Raw genomic sequence first — 19,740 nt, forward strand, 5'->3', positions numbered from 1 at the left:
ATTGGAAATGTAAATATTTTGAGTTGAACTCCTCAGGAAAGAGAATCTGGACCAACCATAGAGCATCAAATTTCCTAATCATTTAATAAAATTACATATATTCAAGGTGTCTATGGTTTGTAAAATTGTTTCTTCATGCTACAATTCATGACTCTCGAACAGTGCCTATTATTATGTCATGTTGTGTAACATAATATTCTTTTATGAGTGTTTCATGCAGTAATAATGAGTAGAAAGTTTTGAAGAGTTTTAGTAAAGGGAGAAAAGGTTCCATAATGTGTGCTCGTTACTAACGTAGGTTAACTTTTTAATTGTCAACTCCCTCTTGTCTACTGACAAGTAAAGAGATTAAGGAACTTGAGTTGCTCTAAGTGTTACAAAAGAACGACAACTCCTTACTGGTTGTATATTGATTTTCAAGACTTCCTTCACTTGACAGACTTCATCCAATCGTAAGCCAGAATTTTATAAAAATCATCAGAGGTGGGGTAAAATACTGTAATAAATTTATTACTGTATTATAACAGTAACTTGATCCAAGGAGCCGCATCACATCTCGTTGACAGACGCAGATCATCAGATCAAACTCAACACTTTGTGATATGGCTCTTTGGATCAAGTAACTGTTATGATGATATATATTTGTTTACCCCTCAGGACTTTAAGCACAATGTGTTTGCATTATAAGATAGAGCAATAAGGCTTTTCCTGAAACTAACTTGAGAAACTTGGATATGTTGTAATAGACATATATGAGTATGAGAGGTAATATGTAGTGATACTCAAGTGATTGTCAAAATCCATTACCCTTTTATCTTTGACATAATATAAAGGCCTGGGAAATTGAAATTATGCACAAAATGTTATGTATTTTTAGATCACCTGAGTCACTCAGGAGACCTTTTGCATCCATTTTCATCCTTGTCATGTGCTTTAACATTTGAACATTTTCAGCTTCTTTTCTGGAACCGCTGAACCAATTGCAACCAATTTTGACATACAGCATATATGGATGAAGGGGAAGAAAAATTATGAATTTTATGGCCCCCTTCCCCCCCCCCCTTCCCCCGCGGAGCCTGAGAGGTGGGGCTTAAACCATCAAAATTAATGCAATCTTTAAAAATCTTCTTCTCTACTCCTGGACATCAAGCAGTCAAACTGTTGACTTGATTGTAATGAGCACTGGGTCCTCTACCAAAATTGTGAAAATTCATGGCCCCAGGGTCAGGGTTCTGGAGTTAGGGTGGGGCTGTATTGGTGATATAGTGAAAATGAATAAATTCTTTAAAAATCATCTCTTCCCCCTGTATAAAAAGCAGATAAATTAGGTGCATGGTTATGATGATCAAGGGTGCCTCTTCAAAATTAAAATTTGTGTCCCCAGCTTGAGGGGTTCTCTGAAAAAGGGCGTTTTATTGATTATATAGTGAATGAGCATTATTTCTTTGAAAATGTTCTTCTATGCTCTAGATATTTAGCAGATTAACCGAATACATGTATATAGTTATAATGAGCAAGAGCTCCACTTCCAAAATTATGAATATCTTGACCCTTGGGTCAGGGGTCATGGTGCTAGGGCGGGGATCTATTGATTATATATTGAAACTGCATTAATTCTTTGAAAATCTTCTTCTCTGCCCCTGGGTATATAGCAGATAAACCAAGTATATAGTTATGATGAGCAAGGGCAACTCTTCCAAAATTGTGAATATCTTGACCTCTGGATTAGGTGAAGTTGCATTAATTCTTTGAAAATCTCTGCTCCTGAGTATTTATCAGATAAACTTAGTGCATGGTTATGATGATCAAGGATGCCTCTTCCAAAATTGTGAAATACATGGCCCCAGGCTCAGGGGTTCATGTCCAGGGGAGTCTATTTAATATATGGTGGAAATGCATTTTTTTTTTTTTTTGAAAATCTTCTCTGCCCCAAGGTATTGAACAGAAAAACTAATTGCATGGTTATGACGAGCAAGGAAATCTTTTCAAAGAGTTTGAAATTCATAACTCCGGAGTCAGGGATTTTGGTTTTAGAGTGAGGCTCTTTTGAAAATATCTGTAGTAGAAAAGCATTATTTCTTTGAAAATCCTCTTCTCTGCCCATTATTATTAAGGAAATATACTAAGTGCGTGGTTATGATAAGCAATAGAGCCTCTTCCAAAATTGTGAATATCTTGGCCCCTTGGTCAGGTGCTTTGGTATTAGGGTGGGGCTATATCGAATCTATCAAGAAAATGAATTATTTCCTTGAAGATCCTCTTCTCCTCTCCTGGGCATCTAGGAGGCAAATAGAGTATATAAAAATGTAATAAGCAAGGATGTTTTTACCACATTTTGAAATTCTGTACTCTTGGTCAATTTATTTATTTCTACTGAAAGAAGTTATTCCCCTTTGCTATTCACCTATAATAGTTAATCACTGTAAATAATGTAACTTAAAAGGTCAATTGAATAACATAATTATAAAAGAAATTTTATAATATTTAATTCAGAAGTACTTACATAGTTTTTAATGGTCAGGTAATTTTTTAAATAATAGATAAATGAAAATGGGATAAAAATACCGTATCTTTCTACAATAAATAATCTTCAAAGATTACGAAAGACCTATGCGAGAAGGAATGAAATGTGTTAACTAATAGTGCTCTAGAACAATTATTTTGTTTAGTTGCATGAGGATAGTGACAAATGGGGAAAAGTACAGGCAAATAAGTAGATCGACTTTAAGATTTGTTATCGAGTACCAAAGTAATATTTTGCTGATCCCTGATCATCCTATTTCTCTTGCTTTTGGGCAACATAGCTTTATTTATCAGCTTATTTTGTTTTAATCTATGGATCGTTACATTATACTCAGGTGACCGTTAAGGCCCTTGCGACTCTTTTTTCCCATTTCTAATCTGACAACGAAATTTTGTTCCTACGAATTTAGGGTCACTGACTTGAACTATTTATAAATTTATAGAGATACGCTTACGTGTTTCTCTTTTTAACTTCGGTGTTTTCCAAACGGATCGGTCGTTTATTCCCTGGAATTACCACTTTTAGGTAAAATTAGGCCTAAAAATATTTTATTATGCAAGGAATTTTGACAGTTAAGCTAAATAATGTAGAGAATATTATTATAACTGGAGTTATGTTCGTAAAAACTAGAGATACCTTGGGTTGAATTTTTTAAATGATTCGCTCGATGAATCAGACACAAATATAACTGCTATTGAGACATGTTGATTTAATGCAAAAATACGTAGTACATAGTCATATTCACAATTTGTAAGACATTTTCATTTTTTCATTGAATGTGTATCTTATTAAATGATGGATATATATTATATGTATTAACAAATATGTTTACAGGTTTATAAATAATTAAGGGAATTCCCGAATGTTTAAAAATAGACCTGGTCAAGGATGCGTCTGCACTCTCCCCAGAATGTTTTTCTTTGGGGGGAATTACATATATTGTACATGATGTTATAATAAGTGTGATTTGATAAAGATTCTAACACAAGGAATAATTCAATGATATGTTGTTTTTTTTTTGGGGGGGGGGGCTTTGTTTAGAACACGTGGATATTAAATTCTTACATTTACATTATGAATTCTGAATTTTGAATTAGAAATAGATTTCAAAGTCTTCTTTTAGGGAAGTCCGACCTCTATACTTAACTATTTTTTTTTAAATAGAAGTTTGGAAAATTATATTGCATAAAGGAATAAATATTGATTTTATCAATTTCATCATACTAGCTAGTAGGTATCCGGTCATATATCCCAGGAAAATTGTCAAAGAGAACGAAGTTTTCATTGATAGAAATCATTCTTGCTTACTTGAATATGGAAAATACATGCAAAGAAAGTGTTCAATTAGTTTATCTTGGCCCAATATTTTTAATATTTGGAGTAGGCCTACTTGAATTGATAACAATTTGAGTATTTTAAAAATTAGACTAGGTTTTAATTTAATGCGCAGTGTATAGAGGCCGATCCTTAATCATTACTAGTAAAGGAATTCAAATAGAAATTTCGAATTTGTGTGTGCGTGTGTGTGTTTATTAGAGAATACGTTTATTGATGAAAAAATTGACATGAAATCAGGAAACAAATGAAAACGCTACAATTATTGGGTGCTTTCCGAGTATGATATGCAAAAATCACCGTTGTAAAAATAATTACCATTTGTGTACCAGGCAGTGGTACTATTGTGTACCAGTAAAATATTTGTTTACTGAGGCCATCCTTAAAATAAAGTTTGTTTGCCCTCTCCCGACTCAAGGTAAAAAAAAAATGTGGGAATTTTTTTTCTAAAAAAAAAAATTCAAAATACATATTGACGGGATGAGAAAATTCAGGAATATAAAGGAAAAAAATTATCGTTATACAGAGGTTAAAAAAGTTTAGTCGGGCCATTTTTAGCCAGTCGGTGGGAGAGGGCAAACAATTTTTTTTTTAAAGATGGCCTGATTGTAACCATTCTTGCAGGCAGATTAGAGTGTGGGAAATAACGTCATGAGTCATCTTTCATGGCGAAAATGCGCGCACTGAACACGTTTTAGACAATTGATTTTCCCCTTCATTATGTTTATTTGGGGAAATTGGGGGGGGGGGGGCTAAAAGATTCTACAGTCAAAAAAGTCTTGTAAATCTTGTTGTCTGACAGACAAGAGTAAACACCTCAAAGGCCCTAGACAAAATAAGTAATGGCAATGTGCACATTAATTTACTTAAAAAAAATGATTTAATTTATGAAAAGGGAGCTCACAATTTTTTAAAAATAGTTTTACCATAGCAACATCAAAAAAAATATTTGTTGTATTATAATTAGTGCCTCAATAATCTGTTTGTTATTAAAATATTTACAAAATTGTGTTACCAATGATACTTTTGCTGCCACTGGTAACTCTAGTAAAATTAAATACCATCGGTATGCCGAAACTGCTCTGGGTTTACCGGTACTAACCAATGGTACCATTGTCATTAATGGTGCCAGCGGTAAACCTGATAGAACTCTGAATGCACCCGTTGACTAATCAGGTGCTCTACCAACTGAACTATCTGACCACCGGCGATCGATCCCGGCTTGACTTTCTCCCTCCTTAAACGACTTTGCAGGCTCTTCCTCGGCAGGTCTTTCGATGTCATTTCCAGGGCATGTCAAGGCACCAAAAGTAACAGGAAAAAAATGCGACGAATCAGACAAGGATTCGACCCAGACCCCCTAAGTGACTTGTTAGGTGTTCTACCAACTGAGCTATCTGACCATCGGTAATCGAACCCCGCAGCTCGTTTAAGACTAGGGATTCTGGATGTCAACGTGTACCCGGTTAACCGGGTACTCTATCGAACGTCCGAATATCGAATACTAAAAATGGTACTCAGTTACTCGGATGTGTAATTTTTTTTTTCAAAGTACATTTTTTTTATCAAAAAATAACTTAAATATGCATACGGTAATTAGCATGTCGTCACCTACACTTGTAAAACACCCGTTATCGCCGTGGAGAAAGAGAGCCTATGGAAATAACAGGAATAAAAAATGATTAATTTTGAATTTGATATTTTAATTGATTTATTTCTGTGATTTCATGATAAAAAAAACTATTTTAAAACATAAAAAATATCATAAATACTAATACTATAATTATATTCATTTGGTTATCTCTGTCTCTCACTCTCTTTCTTTTTAATTAATTAATTAATTAATTCACCCATTCATTTTTATCTTTATAAAGTAAAAAAAAAAGGGGGGGGGCTGCACTAAGGATATTTGTCTAAATTATTAACTTCATCAGTTGGGTTGGGTAATTTAAATTTTCAAAATTTATTCTATTAAATTCATATTATAATGCATTGGTAAAATATAAAATACAGGTAATTCCAAGTAAATCCCAGACCAGTTTACCAGTTTATTAGTATCTCTTTGGTTGTTATTTAACAACATAGAGATCAAAGCAACATGTTCAATTATAACAACATACAGACGGAGATCAGACTATAAGGTTTATTCCCCGAACGTCTACTGGCTAAAACAACTATTTAATTATCACACTCAATTAAGAGGCCCTCTAAGGGGTCCAGGTAGAGTTTACCTGTGTTACCTTGATTGAACAAAGTAGTCAAAATCAAATAATTTAATATTTACTGATAAAACTGTGTACTAAAGCATAGATTTATTGATTAAATACTTGCTATAGTTGAAGGCACTAAACAATTAAATATTTTTTCATGTACATGTAATAAATAATTTATTATAAATTATTTTCAATTAAGCATAACTTTTTTTAACCCAACACTTGGCACTTAATTGAAGCATCACTTACACCACATTTTAACATTTTAAGCTTTGTTTAATCTATATTAAACATGGAGAACTTTTTTCACATTGCATTTACAGGTCCATAGAACGAAAAGGGGGGGGGGCATTTTTCTGAGCAAAGACTTTTCCTGTAGTATAGTCTATTCCTCTAGATCTAATATGTTAATTTTCATTTAGATGTTGCCCCCTCTTACACTCTTTTGCTGTAAGGTCGAGCGCTGCGAATATTCCAGCACTTGAAAAAAAATCTACAAACAGAGAAAGTCCACCCCTCCCCACACACGAACACACAAAATAGGATTTTCAAGGTTTTTTTTTAAATTATTTAAATTTTACTTGTTAGATTTCTCTGGGGGTTGCCCCTTCTCCCACTGTTTAAACCATTGCTACCTCTTTGTTTGGAAGCAATATCTAAAGTTGGGGGGGGGGGGATTCAAAATGATTTTTTTTTTCCCAAATATAATCGTATCTTACTCTTCTTGATAGAGTTTTTTTTACCAAAATAAATTACATGTATATTGTGATTGAGTTTTATGATACAAACTTACAAAGATTTTGAAATTATTTATTGTTATAATATTGAAAATTAATGCTTTGAAATGATGATTAAAACGAAATTAAATCAAAAGTATCTAAAGCAAAATTTATTTAAAATGACATATGATCGATAGATTTTTCCTGTTTAAGAAAGAATGCTACTTACATGTTCACTGAAATTTTATTTAACCGATCTGTAAGACATCTCCTCTGAAATATGGCTTAAGTATGGAAAGATCGATATTAGTTTAAATTAATTTTTATGAATTTTGGGGGCTTTTTTAGGAGAAAATGAAAAGATTGTTTTAATTGCAAATAAGATCCTTTAGAGTTTAAAGTTTGCCCTAAATAAATGGATAATATAAATATTTATATTTTTTTTAATTTTTGCTAAAAAATTATTTATGAAAATAAAACACATTATTTTTAGCATTTTTTAACTAAATGCATAAAATCTTCAAGATTTTTAAATTTCCCCTGAAAAAAAAAATCATGTTAAAACAATAAATATCTTTTATCAATATTTCCATGCTGAAACCATGTTTCAGAAGAGATGTCAAACATTATTGTTGCTGTAGAATTCCTCCTTCAATAAATACAGGTAAAGCTAGTTCATAAATGATTGTAGATACTACCTGTACCCCTTACAGGGCCCCTTAATTGAGTGTGATAATTAGATGTTGGTTTAGTCCAGTAGACGTTCGGGGAACACACCAGACTATAATTGCTATCAAAACATATTTCACACCTATTGTTCTATACCTAATTATCAAATGTGTCCAAAACGGGAACATACTATTAACTAAAATCAATTTTTATGAATTTTGGGGGCTTTTTTAGGAGAAAATGATAAGATTGTTTTAATTGTAAATAAGATCCTTTTAGTGTTTAAAGATTGCCGTAAATAAATGCACAATATAAATATCTAATAAAACATGTCAAGAAAAGTCAGATAAGCTTTTTTTTTTTTATTTTTGCTAAAAAATTATTTATGGAAACAAAACACATTATTTTTAGCATTTTTTTTTTAAACCAATGGATAAAATCTTCCAAGATTTTTACATTTCCTCTGAAAAAAAATCATGTAAAATAATTAATGTATTTTATCAATCTTTCCATGCTGAAACCATGTTTCAGAAGAGATGCCTTAAAGATCCCCAAATTAATGTTGCTGTAGAATTCCTCCTTCAATAAAAACAGGTATAGTTAGTTTATAAATGATTAGATGTTGGTTAAGTCCAGTAGACGTTCGGGGAACACACCGTTCTCACCTATTGTGGTCCTTCATTTTTGGATGGCTTTTAAATTATTTAGTTAATATACGGCAGCGAAATCGGACATGCATAGAAATGCCGCTACCTACTTCAAAAGTGAAGAAATATTTAAAAATAATTAATATTCAAAAGAATATTGAAAGTCAGTTTGCGTAGTAAGTTGAGTGTATACGGGGAAACAACCAACATATGAAATAATATTAGACTAACGATCCCAACAACGTCCGTTCCTTCTCTTTCCATGGTCTAATCCTCAGAAACCTGCGTAACAGATTGTCCTCCTTTTGCGTTGATGAAATAGATCCTAAACAAGAACTATAAACATATTTTTAATTTTTGATGTATTAATCGTGTTTATTTGATAAATAAATTTAGTACCAAAAAATCATTCCCGTTGGACTCGCTGTTTATATACATTTAAAAACGGGATAAAACAGCTTTGGGGTTTAACAGAGTTTAACGGGGCTCAAGAAAATTAACACACTTGTATTTACATTTTTACCGAGTACCCGGGTACTCGATCGGAAAAATCGATTAACCGATTATCAAAAATTGACCGATTTGACATCCCTTTGGGAAAAAATAAGTTATGTGATACTTTTATTAGTAAAACGAAAGTCTTTGATCTTAACATTCGACTTTTTAGCTCACCTGAGCTAAAAGCTCAAGTGAACTTTTCTGATCACCTGTTGTCCGCCGTCCGTCCGTCTAGCTGTCCATCCGTCCATTGGTAAACTTTTGCAAACTTTTCACATTTGTAAACTTTTCACATTTTCGACTTCTGAAAAACCAATGGGCCAATTTTAACTAAAGTTGACACAAAGCATCTTTGGGTAACGGGGATTCTAAATTGTTCAAATGAAAGTCACCTTCCGGGGGAAATAATTAAGAAAAGGCAACATTAGGGTGAGGTCGTTAAAAAATCTTCCTCAAGAACCACTGGACCAGAAAATTTGATACGTGAGGTAATGTAAACACTATTTTTTTTAATCATGGCCCCTGGGAGTAAGGGGGGCCACAATTAGGGATGAAAGTTTTACACTTGTAGAAAATCTTTAAAAATCTTCTCAAGAACCAGTGGACAAGAAAAAAATGAAACTTTTGTGAAAGCTTCTTGACATAATTTTGATTCTAAAATCATTCAAATTCTGGACCCCGAGGGTATGGTGGGGCCACAGTAAGGCATCAAAATTTTACAAATACCGGTATATAATAAAAAAAAATCTTGTCAAGAACCACTGGACCAGAAAAGATGAAACACGTGAAAGCTTTCTGAGGTAGTGAAGATACCAAACTGCTCAACTCACAGACCCGAGGGGTAGGGTGTGTATATTATTGTGAGATCAAAGTTTCGCTTGGAAATACATGTATATATTTTTTTTCTAATTTCTAAAGAACCACACTAAAACCATTAATTTGCAAATATTCCCAAGACGTTTGGATTTATTTATTTATTTTTCTTATGGAAGCCAGGTTAACGTTGGCTAAAATCGGCATCAAATTTTACATAATGCATGTATACTGGAAAAAATCTTCTCCATAACTCCAAGGCCATGTTAGTCATATTGGTATTGAAGCATCCCAATATAGTGGTGTGTGGATTTGGAGACCATTAGAGTTAGGGTGGGGTCATAATATAGAGTCAATCTTAAAGTTTAAAATCTGAAGAATAATAGCAGGGCTAAAGTAACTCAGGTGAGCGTTGTGGCCCATGGGCTTCTTGTGTAGACTTAGATCTTTCTCTTGACATATACCACCTCTGTAGCAAATTTACTAAAATGTACATCTACACAACATGATCGATCGTAACATGATCGTAACACTGCGTTACATACAGTAACTTTGACCTTGACTTTTGATCCTCAAATACCCCAACTCTTTCTTCTGTGGCAAGTTTGAAATGAGGTTAAGGTCAAATAGTAAACTACATATTGTGTCAACAATATAGGAAAGAAATTGATTTGACTTTGTCCTTATAACACTAAAATTTACAGATTTGTTCATCTGATCGTGTACCATCTCTATAGCGAATTTAGAGACTAAACAGTGAAATGATACTCAGCATACCCAGTTCACATCATTGCTGATAGGACACCTTTGAACTTGACTTTTTGATTCTCATATCTCTAGCGTTTTACTCTGGTCATTTTCTATCTCTCAGCAAGTTTGAGACTGAAACGTCATTCATCTACACATCCTAACACTGTTAGCTCAAGGTAAGTTTAACTCGGACCTTTTGTGCTTCAAACAACCAGCGTTTCTCTAGTCAGTTGGTAAAATGATTACACGTCATGTCCAAAACATTTTATAGACATTCATACCCTGCTCATTTTCTACCTCTACAGAGAGTTTGAGACTAAATTGTCCAGTAGTTCTTCAAATATCGTTTCACAACATTGTTTGGGGTCCACCAATTACCTAGGTACTAAATTTGTTGGTCTTAACTCCATATGCATTGCCTACTGGCACTATTCCTACAGCTTATGATAGTTGTGCTGAAATTATAAGTATTTCGTAATCTTCTGGTCATGGCTAGTAACTCCAAATTTGTTTTTGGTTACAGAGGAAGCTCAAAACAACCCAAATGTTTCCCTTGAATGTGACTCTACCTTGATGAGTTTCGGATCAAGTTTGCATTTCGGTCTGCTTTGATGGGTAGCTTTAAATAAGTTGGCTAGATTGCGCCCTGATTTACAATGGTTTTCTTGGGATGAAACGTAGTATTCACTGTTTTTTGGTTTCTCTTTAATTTGTGATTATCGTCATTTCGTTTAGTTTTGTCATAAACATGTACCTCCAGAACGAAGCTTCAACAGACGATTGGTTTCTGGATGTGACAAATTCCTCCGGGTATTACAATGTAGTAATTAAGGAAAAAAATCTTCCTCAAAATTAATAATAAAAGAGACAACTTCAGATCAACACAACATACACGTAAAAAGGTTACAATCCAACGTAAAACAGCCAATGTCATTTCGACGTTGCAGGACTGAGAAATATTGAAAGAATCCATAATTTGTTCGAGAACACATAGCTTCACATCAATATATCATGAAATAAAATGGTTTCGATGAAATCACACTCAAATCAAGCAACAATGCATGAAACAACTAAAATCAAAGTAAAATTCTATAAATCAGTCGGGAACACTCAATTCCCTATCAATATGACATATAAGGATATTCACCACAATGGGATATCAAATCATTCAAGGATATCACCACAACGGGATATCAAATCATCCAAGGATATCACCACAACGGGATATCACTACTAAGGGCCTTATCAAAACATACAATGATATCACCACAATTGGATATCAAATCATACAAGGATATCGCCACAACGGGATATCAAATCATCCAAGGATATCACCACGACGGGATATCAAATCACTACTACGGGCCTTATCAAATCATACAAGGATATCACCACAACTGGATATCAAATCATCCAAGGATATCACCACAACGGGATATCAAATCACTACTACGGGCCTTATCAAATCATACAAGGATATCACCACAACGGGATATCAAATCATCCAAGGATATCACCACAACGGGATATCAAATCACTACTAAGGGTCTTATCAAAACATACAATGATATCACCACAACGGGATATCAAATCATACAAGGATATCACCACAACGGGATATCAAATCACTACTAAGGGCCTTATCAAAACATACAATGATATCACCACAACTGGATATCAAATCATCCAAGGATATCACCACAACGGGATATCAAATCATACAAGGATATCACCACAACGGGATATCAAATCACTACTAAGGGTCTTATCAAAACATACAATGATATCACCACAACGGGATATCAAATCATACAAGGATATCACCACAACGGGATATCAAATCACTACCAAGGGCCTTATCAAAACATACAATGATATCACCACAACTGGATATCAAATCATCCAAGGATATCACCACAACGGGATATCAAATCATACAAGGATATCACCACAACGGGATATCAAATCACTACTAAGGGCCTTATAAAAAAAATTTGATGATATCACCAAAACGGCATATCAAATCATACAATGATATCACCACAACTGGATATCAAATCATCCAAGGATATCACCACAACGGGATATCAAATCATACAAGGATATCACCACAACGGGATATCAAATCACTACTAAGGGTCTTATCAAAACATACAATGATATCACCACAACGGGATATCAAATCATACAATGATATCACCACAACTGGATATCAAATCATACAAGGATATACACCACAACAGGATATCAAATCATCCAAGGATATCACCACAACGGGATATCAAATCATACAAGGATATCACCACAACGGGATATCAAATCACTACTATAGGCCTTATCAAATCATACAAGGATATCACCACAACGGGATATCAAATCATACAAGGATATCAAAGCAACGGGATATCAATTGACTCCTAAGGGCCTTACCAAATCATACAAGGACATCATAAAGGGATATCACCATCCCGCCATATTGAATCATATGAGGATACTACAACGGAAATGGGATTATCTTATCAAATAATTAAGGATATCATCGCAACAGATTATGAAAACCTTATAGGAATGGGGGGGGGGGGGGCGTGCCCCCCAATAATTTTGCCGATATATAGATTACTATAGAAAACATAGCTACTATATATATATTTTTTTGGCTTTTCAAGATTTTTGGTAGGTGGTAGTGCCCCCTCATCTGAAAATGTATGGCTGTGCCCCCCTCCCCCAACTGAAATTGCTTCCTACGGGCCTGTATTGCTATCTGATGCCCTGGCTACAGTGGATTTTCTTTTAGGCAGCTCAGTGCCCAGTGCAGAGAATTTTACCTCGCTGTCAGAAATGTTACAGTTATAGTGCCACCCATAAAAAAGTGTATGCATATTTATTGCGCTGTTTTATTTCTCCGAGCGTATATTCAAGCTTCCATCTCAAAATATTACTAACCGTGTTTCCTAAAATATAATCTTAACATTCCCCATAATCTTTGTTAATAGCTAGCCCTCCTGGGCCTGAAATTGAGACCATCGAAAATTTAAATTTAAGCTGCCATATTTGGTATCATGACAATTTAGTCCGACGCGCTTCTTGCAGATGTCAAACAAGAGAAAAGAGAGAGGTCTAGGGAATTTTTTGAAATCGAGCTTTTGTGTATAACTGAGGTAAGAATTTGAAGAAATGAATGCAGAACCGAACCGAGCGCAACTTTTTGTGCGCAATAAATACACGTTTTTTTTTCTATGGCTAGCACTATAGCTCTCCGGTCTGTCATTTATTTTTTGGAGAGCTACAGTTTTACAGCTACCTCCTGGATGAAAAAAAATTCCAACAATATTCTTAGAAATGATTTTGGCTACTGCGTAAAATGTAAGAAAAGTTCCTAAACCTCTTTTTTTAAATAGAAAAATGTCGGGGGGTTTGGTCCCCAAGTGGCCTTCCCTATGAAAATGAAAATTCTGAAACCTCATTACACATCTACAGGACACCACTATTCATATTCAAAAAGATGATTGGCTACTACTTAAAATATAGGTGAAATTCTTGAAAAACCGTTGTTTTTCAATCCCTATTTGGTCCAATGTTGAAAAACGAAAATTCCAAATCTTATCGCACACCATTTATAATCCAAAATATGAATTGGCTACTGCTTAAAATGTAAGAGGAATTTGAGGAAGAATATAGTTTGACAGACTCACGGCTACACGGACGGACCAAATTAATATCTATATATACTCGATCGAACTTCCTATAGAAAGTTCAGGTATAAAGTCAATCACATTTCACAAAGGAATGCCTTCCAGGGTGACTAGATGAAAATCCAAAATACATTGTTAATAAAAATATCTCTCAGAACTGTTCAACAATAACTATTGGCGTAAAATCCAACAGTTTCAGGATGAACAACGGAAAAAGGATGGGATGATTGGTCTTGTTCACGAAGTACCTTTGCTTCCATTGTTTATTTGTTTGCTTAATTTGCATCCCTTCGAGAATTTTTCACTCAATGACTAGTGAAAAGCTGCAAATTTAGACCTGTTCTCGGCACTTATGACCGTTGAGCAGTGAGGGGTCTCTTCCGTGCCAGCACGGGACCTGGTTTCCGCTGAAAAAAAAAACGATTCTGCAGTTGGATTTGAACACGTAACGTAAGGATCATCTCCTCACACGATCCGTGACTCTTCAAGAGTCACGCTCTAATTAACCACTGTTCCACGTGGTATAATAACCATATGATTGTATACAGTATATTAAAAAAATGAACAATCGGAACTGGTCCAAGACATCACAAAACGTTCACATAATATTCTTTAAACTGTACTCGATACAAAGACAAATATGTACATGTTTGTCTACATCCTCACAACGTCAGGGGTCCTGTATCAACTCGTTGCCGTAGGACGAGTTGACACAGGACCCCTGACGTTATAAGGATGGTGTGTCTATATAGAAAGAGGTGTATGGATCCCTGGAAAAGACCATCTCTTTCTTTTCAGTTCTGTACTAACTGTGGTTCATGACTGAAGTAGTCAATATTTAATTAAATTTTCTGCAGTGATTTAGGTTTATTATGAGGACCACTTCTGTCTCAGTTTGTGTCTTTCAGGCAAAGTGCGCCTTTCCTTATTTCTCACGCTCGACTCTTTCCATCCGTACAGCGCTCCAATTTGAAAATTTCCACTGATTCGCTTTGGGTGTTCATATTGTACTAAAATTGGTGATTTCACAGAATTAAATAAAGAATTATCGATATTAATACATATTTTTCTATTTTTCCCCACGTATTAAGGCAATGTGATTGATGCAAAAAGAGTATAAGGATCCCAACAAAGAGAAAATTGAGGAAGAAGAAACCGCAAACGCTACCTTACAAGAAGAAAAACATCCAGAGGAAGAAGATCTAACTAGAGCCGTACAAGAGAGTGAAAAACAACAGTCCATATTACCTTTGGTCAAACAGGAGCTTAATTATAAGATCCGCTTCAAGCGACTCTCAGAAGGCAAAGAAGAGTTTGTTCACGAAGAACCCAAACAACATCACTACGAGGTAGGAATCACGAACAGTTAAAATTTAGAGTACGCAGTACTCGTCGTGGAATGAGCAATGTATAGGCAATCAAATAAAGTAGAAGTAAGACAAATATAAATTCTATGTGTATAGTTTTACAAGAGACATAAATAACATAATCTATGTCTCTTTTTTTACCTGGTTAAACAGTGTAGGACTTGTAGCAAAGTCTATGGATATTTCTTTTCAAATTTGGGATTGAAACAACATTCAGATCTCCCTGTTTGAGACATTTTATTATGAATCCCCACATTTTTTGTCAATGATTAAAGAGTACAAAGCAATTCAGCACATTAAGCATATTTTGAAATTAAGGGAGAATATTATATTTGAAATTTTGCTTATATTAAAATGCAAAAAGTCACAATTTCTCTTTGAAGTCGCAACAGTCCTTATTGCCTTTGGTCAAAAAGATTCGCTACAAGCGACTGCCAGAGGGCTAAAAGGGAAATTGTTTATGAATGTAGCTTTGTAAGAAAACATATTTTTTTAAAGTCGACTAAGAAAGGAGCACAATTTGTGCCCATGGGAACTCCGGCATCTTTTTTATTACTTGTATTTAGAATCAGAATGATTTTGAATAATTTATTTTGTAATGTGACCAATTACAAGATGTGATAAATTTCGCAGGAGCCGTTGTCTATGATGTTAAAAAAAAACTACTGAATTTGATCACTTATCAGATCTTAAATCACTATATGAACACTTTATATTACCACATGTAAAGAATGTCAAGTCATTCTCTTTTGCTCTTTTAGAGATAGTATCATGTTTTTTAGGCAACTGATACAACGATCTTGCCCTTTCTGGTGTACCTCGAATGTCAACGTGACAACAAACCACGCAATGCTGTATGGAGCATCAATTTATTCTCATTTTTGTCTTTTAGGGGTAGAATACAAAATTTTAATCCCAGACCAAGTTGAACGTTTTCTGTTCTGAAAGAATAAATGCATTTTAGTACATAAGTCTACTACTTTACTGGTATCACTCTGAACATTTTCTTGTCTCTATTATAATTATTAAACAACAGATATTAAATTAATGTGAAAACATGCATGCAGATTCAATGTATATAAATGAAAAATACTCATTTTAAGCTCACTGAGTACGAGAAGCAAAAAATCGAGGAGCGAAGACGACAGAACAGACAGTCAGCACAGCGTTCGCGGAAAAGGTCCGAGGATTACGAACAGACCCTTAAACAGGTACAGTACTTTTACGTTATTCAGGTAGTGTATTCTAGGTAGTGTTATTTCCTTTTTAATACTCTTTCAGAGGATCAACAATCTCTCAAAGGAGAACATTGAATTGTCAAAGGAAAGGGATCAACTGAGAAAAGCAAAGGAAAAGCTGCTTCTAGAATTTAGAAAGGTTGGTTGTTTTCCTTCGGCAAGGGTTTGTTCTTGCGGAGTCCGGTTAGACACAAGTAAAGAGGTATCGGCAACCGAAACTCGGCCTTCTTCAGAATGACACTCGTCTTGTCTCTACAACATCGCCGAAAAGTTATTATGAATGAGCAACGGCTGTGGAAAGCTGGAAAGACATCAACGTTTAATGTGAACCAGGATCCTTCAGTCTCAATAAAAACAGTTACTGTAACAATGTTGACACTGCATCATTTAAGCTGTCTACGTACAGTCTTCTGCTCAGTTAAAGCTTTAACGTTGCTCTTTCACAATACTTTTGAATTTTGATGATTAACTGGTTCTTTGGAGAATGCCCTTCGAACTAAAAATTTCGCACCCTTTATTGGGAACAAGGTACATGCACGTAAAGTGGAAACTGGAGATATATACTGGGGCTTCAATATTGAAATTTGATTGACGTAATTGTGTTTGGGTGTATTGATACAAAATCATGTATGCTATGTATAGCGTTGCAATTCATAAACTAATCCCCAGACCTTTTTTTCCTCAAGAGTACACAGCGCAGCGCTTGTTTCTGTGCAGGATTTTTATATTTTGAAATATTTATAGCAAAATTAGTTCCTATGTTTGAATTTACTTGAATATGCTGAACATTTTACAATTAACCTGAGCTAGCTGCATGAAAGGACGTGTTCGAACATTATCCTCGGTTATCTTGCAGTCCTCTAATATTTTCACGAAGTATTTATATGAAGATACGTTAGCTGTCAATCCGTACGTAATGTCTTTAAAATTTTGAGAAATATTTTCTCCTGTTTATATTTAAAATTTTGAGATATGTAGTTACTCATGCGTAATATTGTATTTTGAAGAACGCTTACGTAAAGATTTGTTTGTGGATACATACATTGCTATAGACTTTTGTACTTATTTTTAAATGTTGAAATAATAGCTTCCTTATATCTCAACATTTTTGTCATTTGTTCACTTGTTCGAAATCTTCGCCAGAACCAAATCTTTTGCTGAACAACAATCACACAGATCCAGGTTGTTATCCATGATCCATTAGGCCAAATTTGGGAATGACATAAGAAAGGTAGGTTTCGAGCTAGTAGGCCATTAATTTGCTAGTCGCTTGACTCAGAGAGGCACGTTGGTTTTCGTACTTCGATCTAGTGTTCTTTTTGCAGATGAACAGATAAATTAACAAAAGGTCCTTGGGCCACAACGCTCAGTCAATATTGCCCTGTTCTTCATGATTAGATTTTTTCCTGTGTATTCTTATGTAAAAATTTTTTATCTCCCATTGTGGCCCCACTCTACCCCCGGGGTCATAATTTGAACAAACTTGAATCTAAATTACCTGAGGATGCTTTCATTTCAATATAACTAATCATGCTTTCTGTTCTTGAGAAGAATGTTTTTAAAGATGTCGTTCTGTATATTCCTGTGTAAAACTTTGATCCTTCATTTTGGCCCCACCCTACCCCCAGGGATCATGATTTAAACAAAATGAATCTACACTACCTAAGGATGCTTCTAAATCAATATGACTAAACATGGCTTTGCTGTTCGTGAGAAGAAGATTTTTAAAGATTTTTCCCCCAATATATTCCTATGTGAAACTTTACTTCCATAAAAACAAGACTAATGGCTTTGCTGTTCTTGAGAAGATTTTTAAAGAATTTTTTCTATATATTCCTAACATTTATATATGTAAAACGATTTCCCTCATTTTGGCCCCGTCCTACCCCTGGGGGTCATGATTTGACAAAATTAATCTATACTACCTGAAGATACTTCCATTTCAATATGACTAATCATGCCTTTGCTGTTCTTGAGAAGAATATTTCTTATATATTCCTATGTAAAACTTTGATCCTTCATTTTGATCCCACCCTACCCCAAAGGGTCATGATTTAAACAAAATGAACCTACACTACCAGAGGATGCTTCCATATCATTATGACTAATCGTGGCTCTGTTGTTCTTGAGAAAATTTTTAAAGATTTATTCCTATGTCAGTCTGATTAAAACCAGCCCCCCTTCTCCTTTCACTCGTCAGGCGAGTGAAAGGAGAAGGGGGGCTGGTTTTAATCAGACTGTTCCTATGTAAAACTTTGATCACCCATTGTGGCCTACCCGATCCCCGAGGGTCACGATTTGAACAAACTTGAATCTACATTACCTAAGGATGCTTCCTTATCAATATTACTAATCAAGACATTGCTTTTCTTCTTCAGAAGATTTTATAAGATTTTTTCCCTATATATACTAATGTAAAACTTTGAGCCTCCATTATGGCCCCTCCCTATTCCCGGGGGTTATAATTTGAATCTAAACTATGTATTAAAGGTTCCACAAAAGTTTTTAGGCCCAGTGTTTCATGAGGAGAAGATTTTTGAAAGATGCCACAATTTTTACACTATTTCTTGATTATCTCCCCCTCCCCTTGAAAGAGGGTATGGCCCTTCCTTTTTTTGAACAAACTAGAATCACCTTTACCCAAAGCTCACTTTGAGGTAGAAAATCTATCGATGAATCGGGTTCTAATGATAAAGGAAAAGGAAATAATTTCGCGATATTGTGTTTTGATTTGCTAAATGTGTCTTGAAATATGGCTAAATGAGTCATTTGGTACAAAATGTTACTTTTTTACAGACTATAAATTTGGTATCTCTGGTTCATCGCTCCACGATATGAAATAAAACTTAATTTTTCTGTGCGTTTTAATACCTGAGGAATCTAAATAGTGTATTCATTTATCAGTTTTATTTATTTATTTTTTTAAATAAAGTTAAATTTTGAATCCGTTGCATCGAAAGCTCATTTTTGAGAAGATTAAAAAAGTATATATAAGTGAGAAAACTTTTGTCATTCTTATTCATATATTGCTGTTAAATTTTCTCGCAATAACGAGAAAACTGTCGAGTTAGCTGAGTTAGAACGAGATAAGTATAACTTTTTATATTATAGAGAGATACTTATCTCGTTTTAAGGAGTTAGTTAACTCGTTATAACGAATTAAATATTTTTTCACCTTATCAGAAAGAAGTGTATCCGGCTTTCGCCAAAAAAATAATTCTTCCGACCCGATGAAATTTTACTGAATACCTGTGGATTACACGCCAGATACGCCC

The 19,740-nt window shown here is 34.5% G+C and overlaps 1 protein-coding gene across 1 annotated transcript; it reads left to right on the forward strand.

Moving 5' to 3' along the window:
- The first annotated feature begins 3,011 nt into the window (after positions 1 to 3,011).
- Positions 3,012 to 17,513, forward strand: LOC133204417 (probable DNA double-strand break repair Rad50 ATPase). The gene is made up of 4 exons (XM_061340144.1): positions 3,012 to 3,049; positions 14,952 to 15,209; positions 16,331 to 16,438; positions 16,509 to 17,513. The coding sequence occupies exons 2-4, from the start codon at positions 14,964 to 14,966 to the stop codon at positions 16,701 to 16,703; spliced, it is 549 nt and encodes a 182-aa protein (XP_061196128.1). The 5' UTR covers positions 3,012 to 3,049; positions 14,952 to 14,963; the 3' UTR covers positions 16,704 to 17,513.
- Positions 17,514 to 19,740: the final 2,227 nt, after the last annotated feature.

Source organism: Saccostrea echinata, unplaced genomic scaffold (genome assembly GCF_033153115.1).
Source record: "Saccostrea echinata isolate AGI-Se365-2 ecotype Australia unplaced genomic scaffold, CSIRO_AGI_Sech_v1 ptg000053l, whole genome shotgun sequence".
NCBI lineage: Eukaryota > Metazoa > Mollusca > Bivalvia > Ostreida > Ostreidae > Saccostrea > Saccostrea echinata.

What these genes read in the sequence shown, in the direction of transcription:
- LOC133204417 (XM_061340144.1), top strand. Translation starts at nt 14,964, where the DNA reads ATGCAAAAAGAGTATAAGGATCCCAACAAAGAGAAAATTGAGGAAGAA. An exon ending in CCAAACAACATCACTACGAG is followed by an intron (nt 15,210 to 16,330) that starts GTAGGAATCACG and finishes ACTCATTTTAAG; the next exon opens with CTCACTGAGTACGAGAAGCA. An exon ending in ACGAACAGACCCTTAAACAG is followed by an intron (nt 16,439 to 16,508) that starts GTACAGTACTTT and finishes ATACTCTTTCAG; the next exon opens with AGGATCAACAATCTCTCAAA.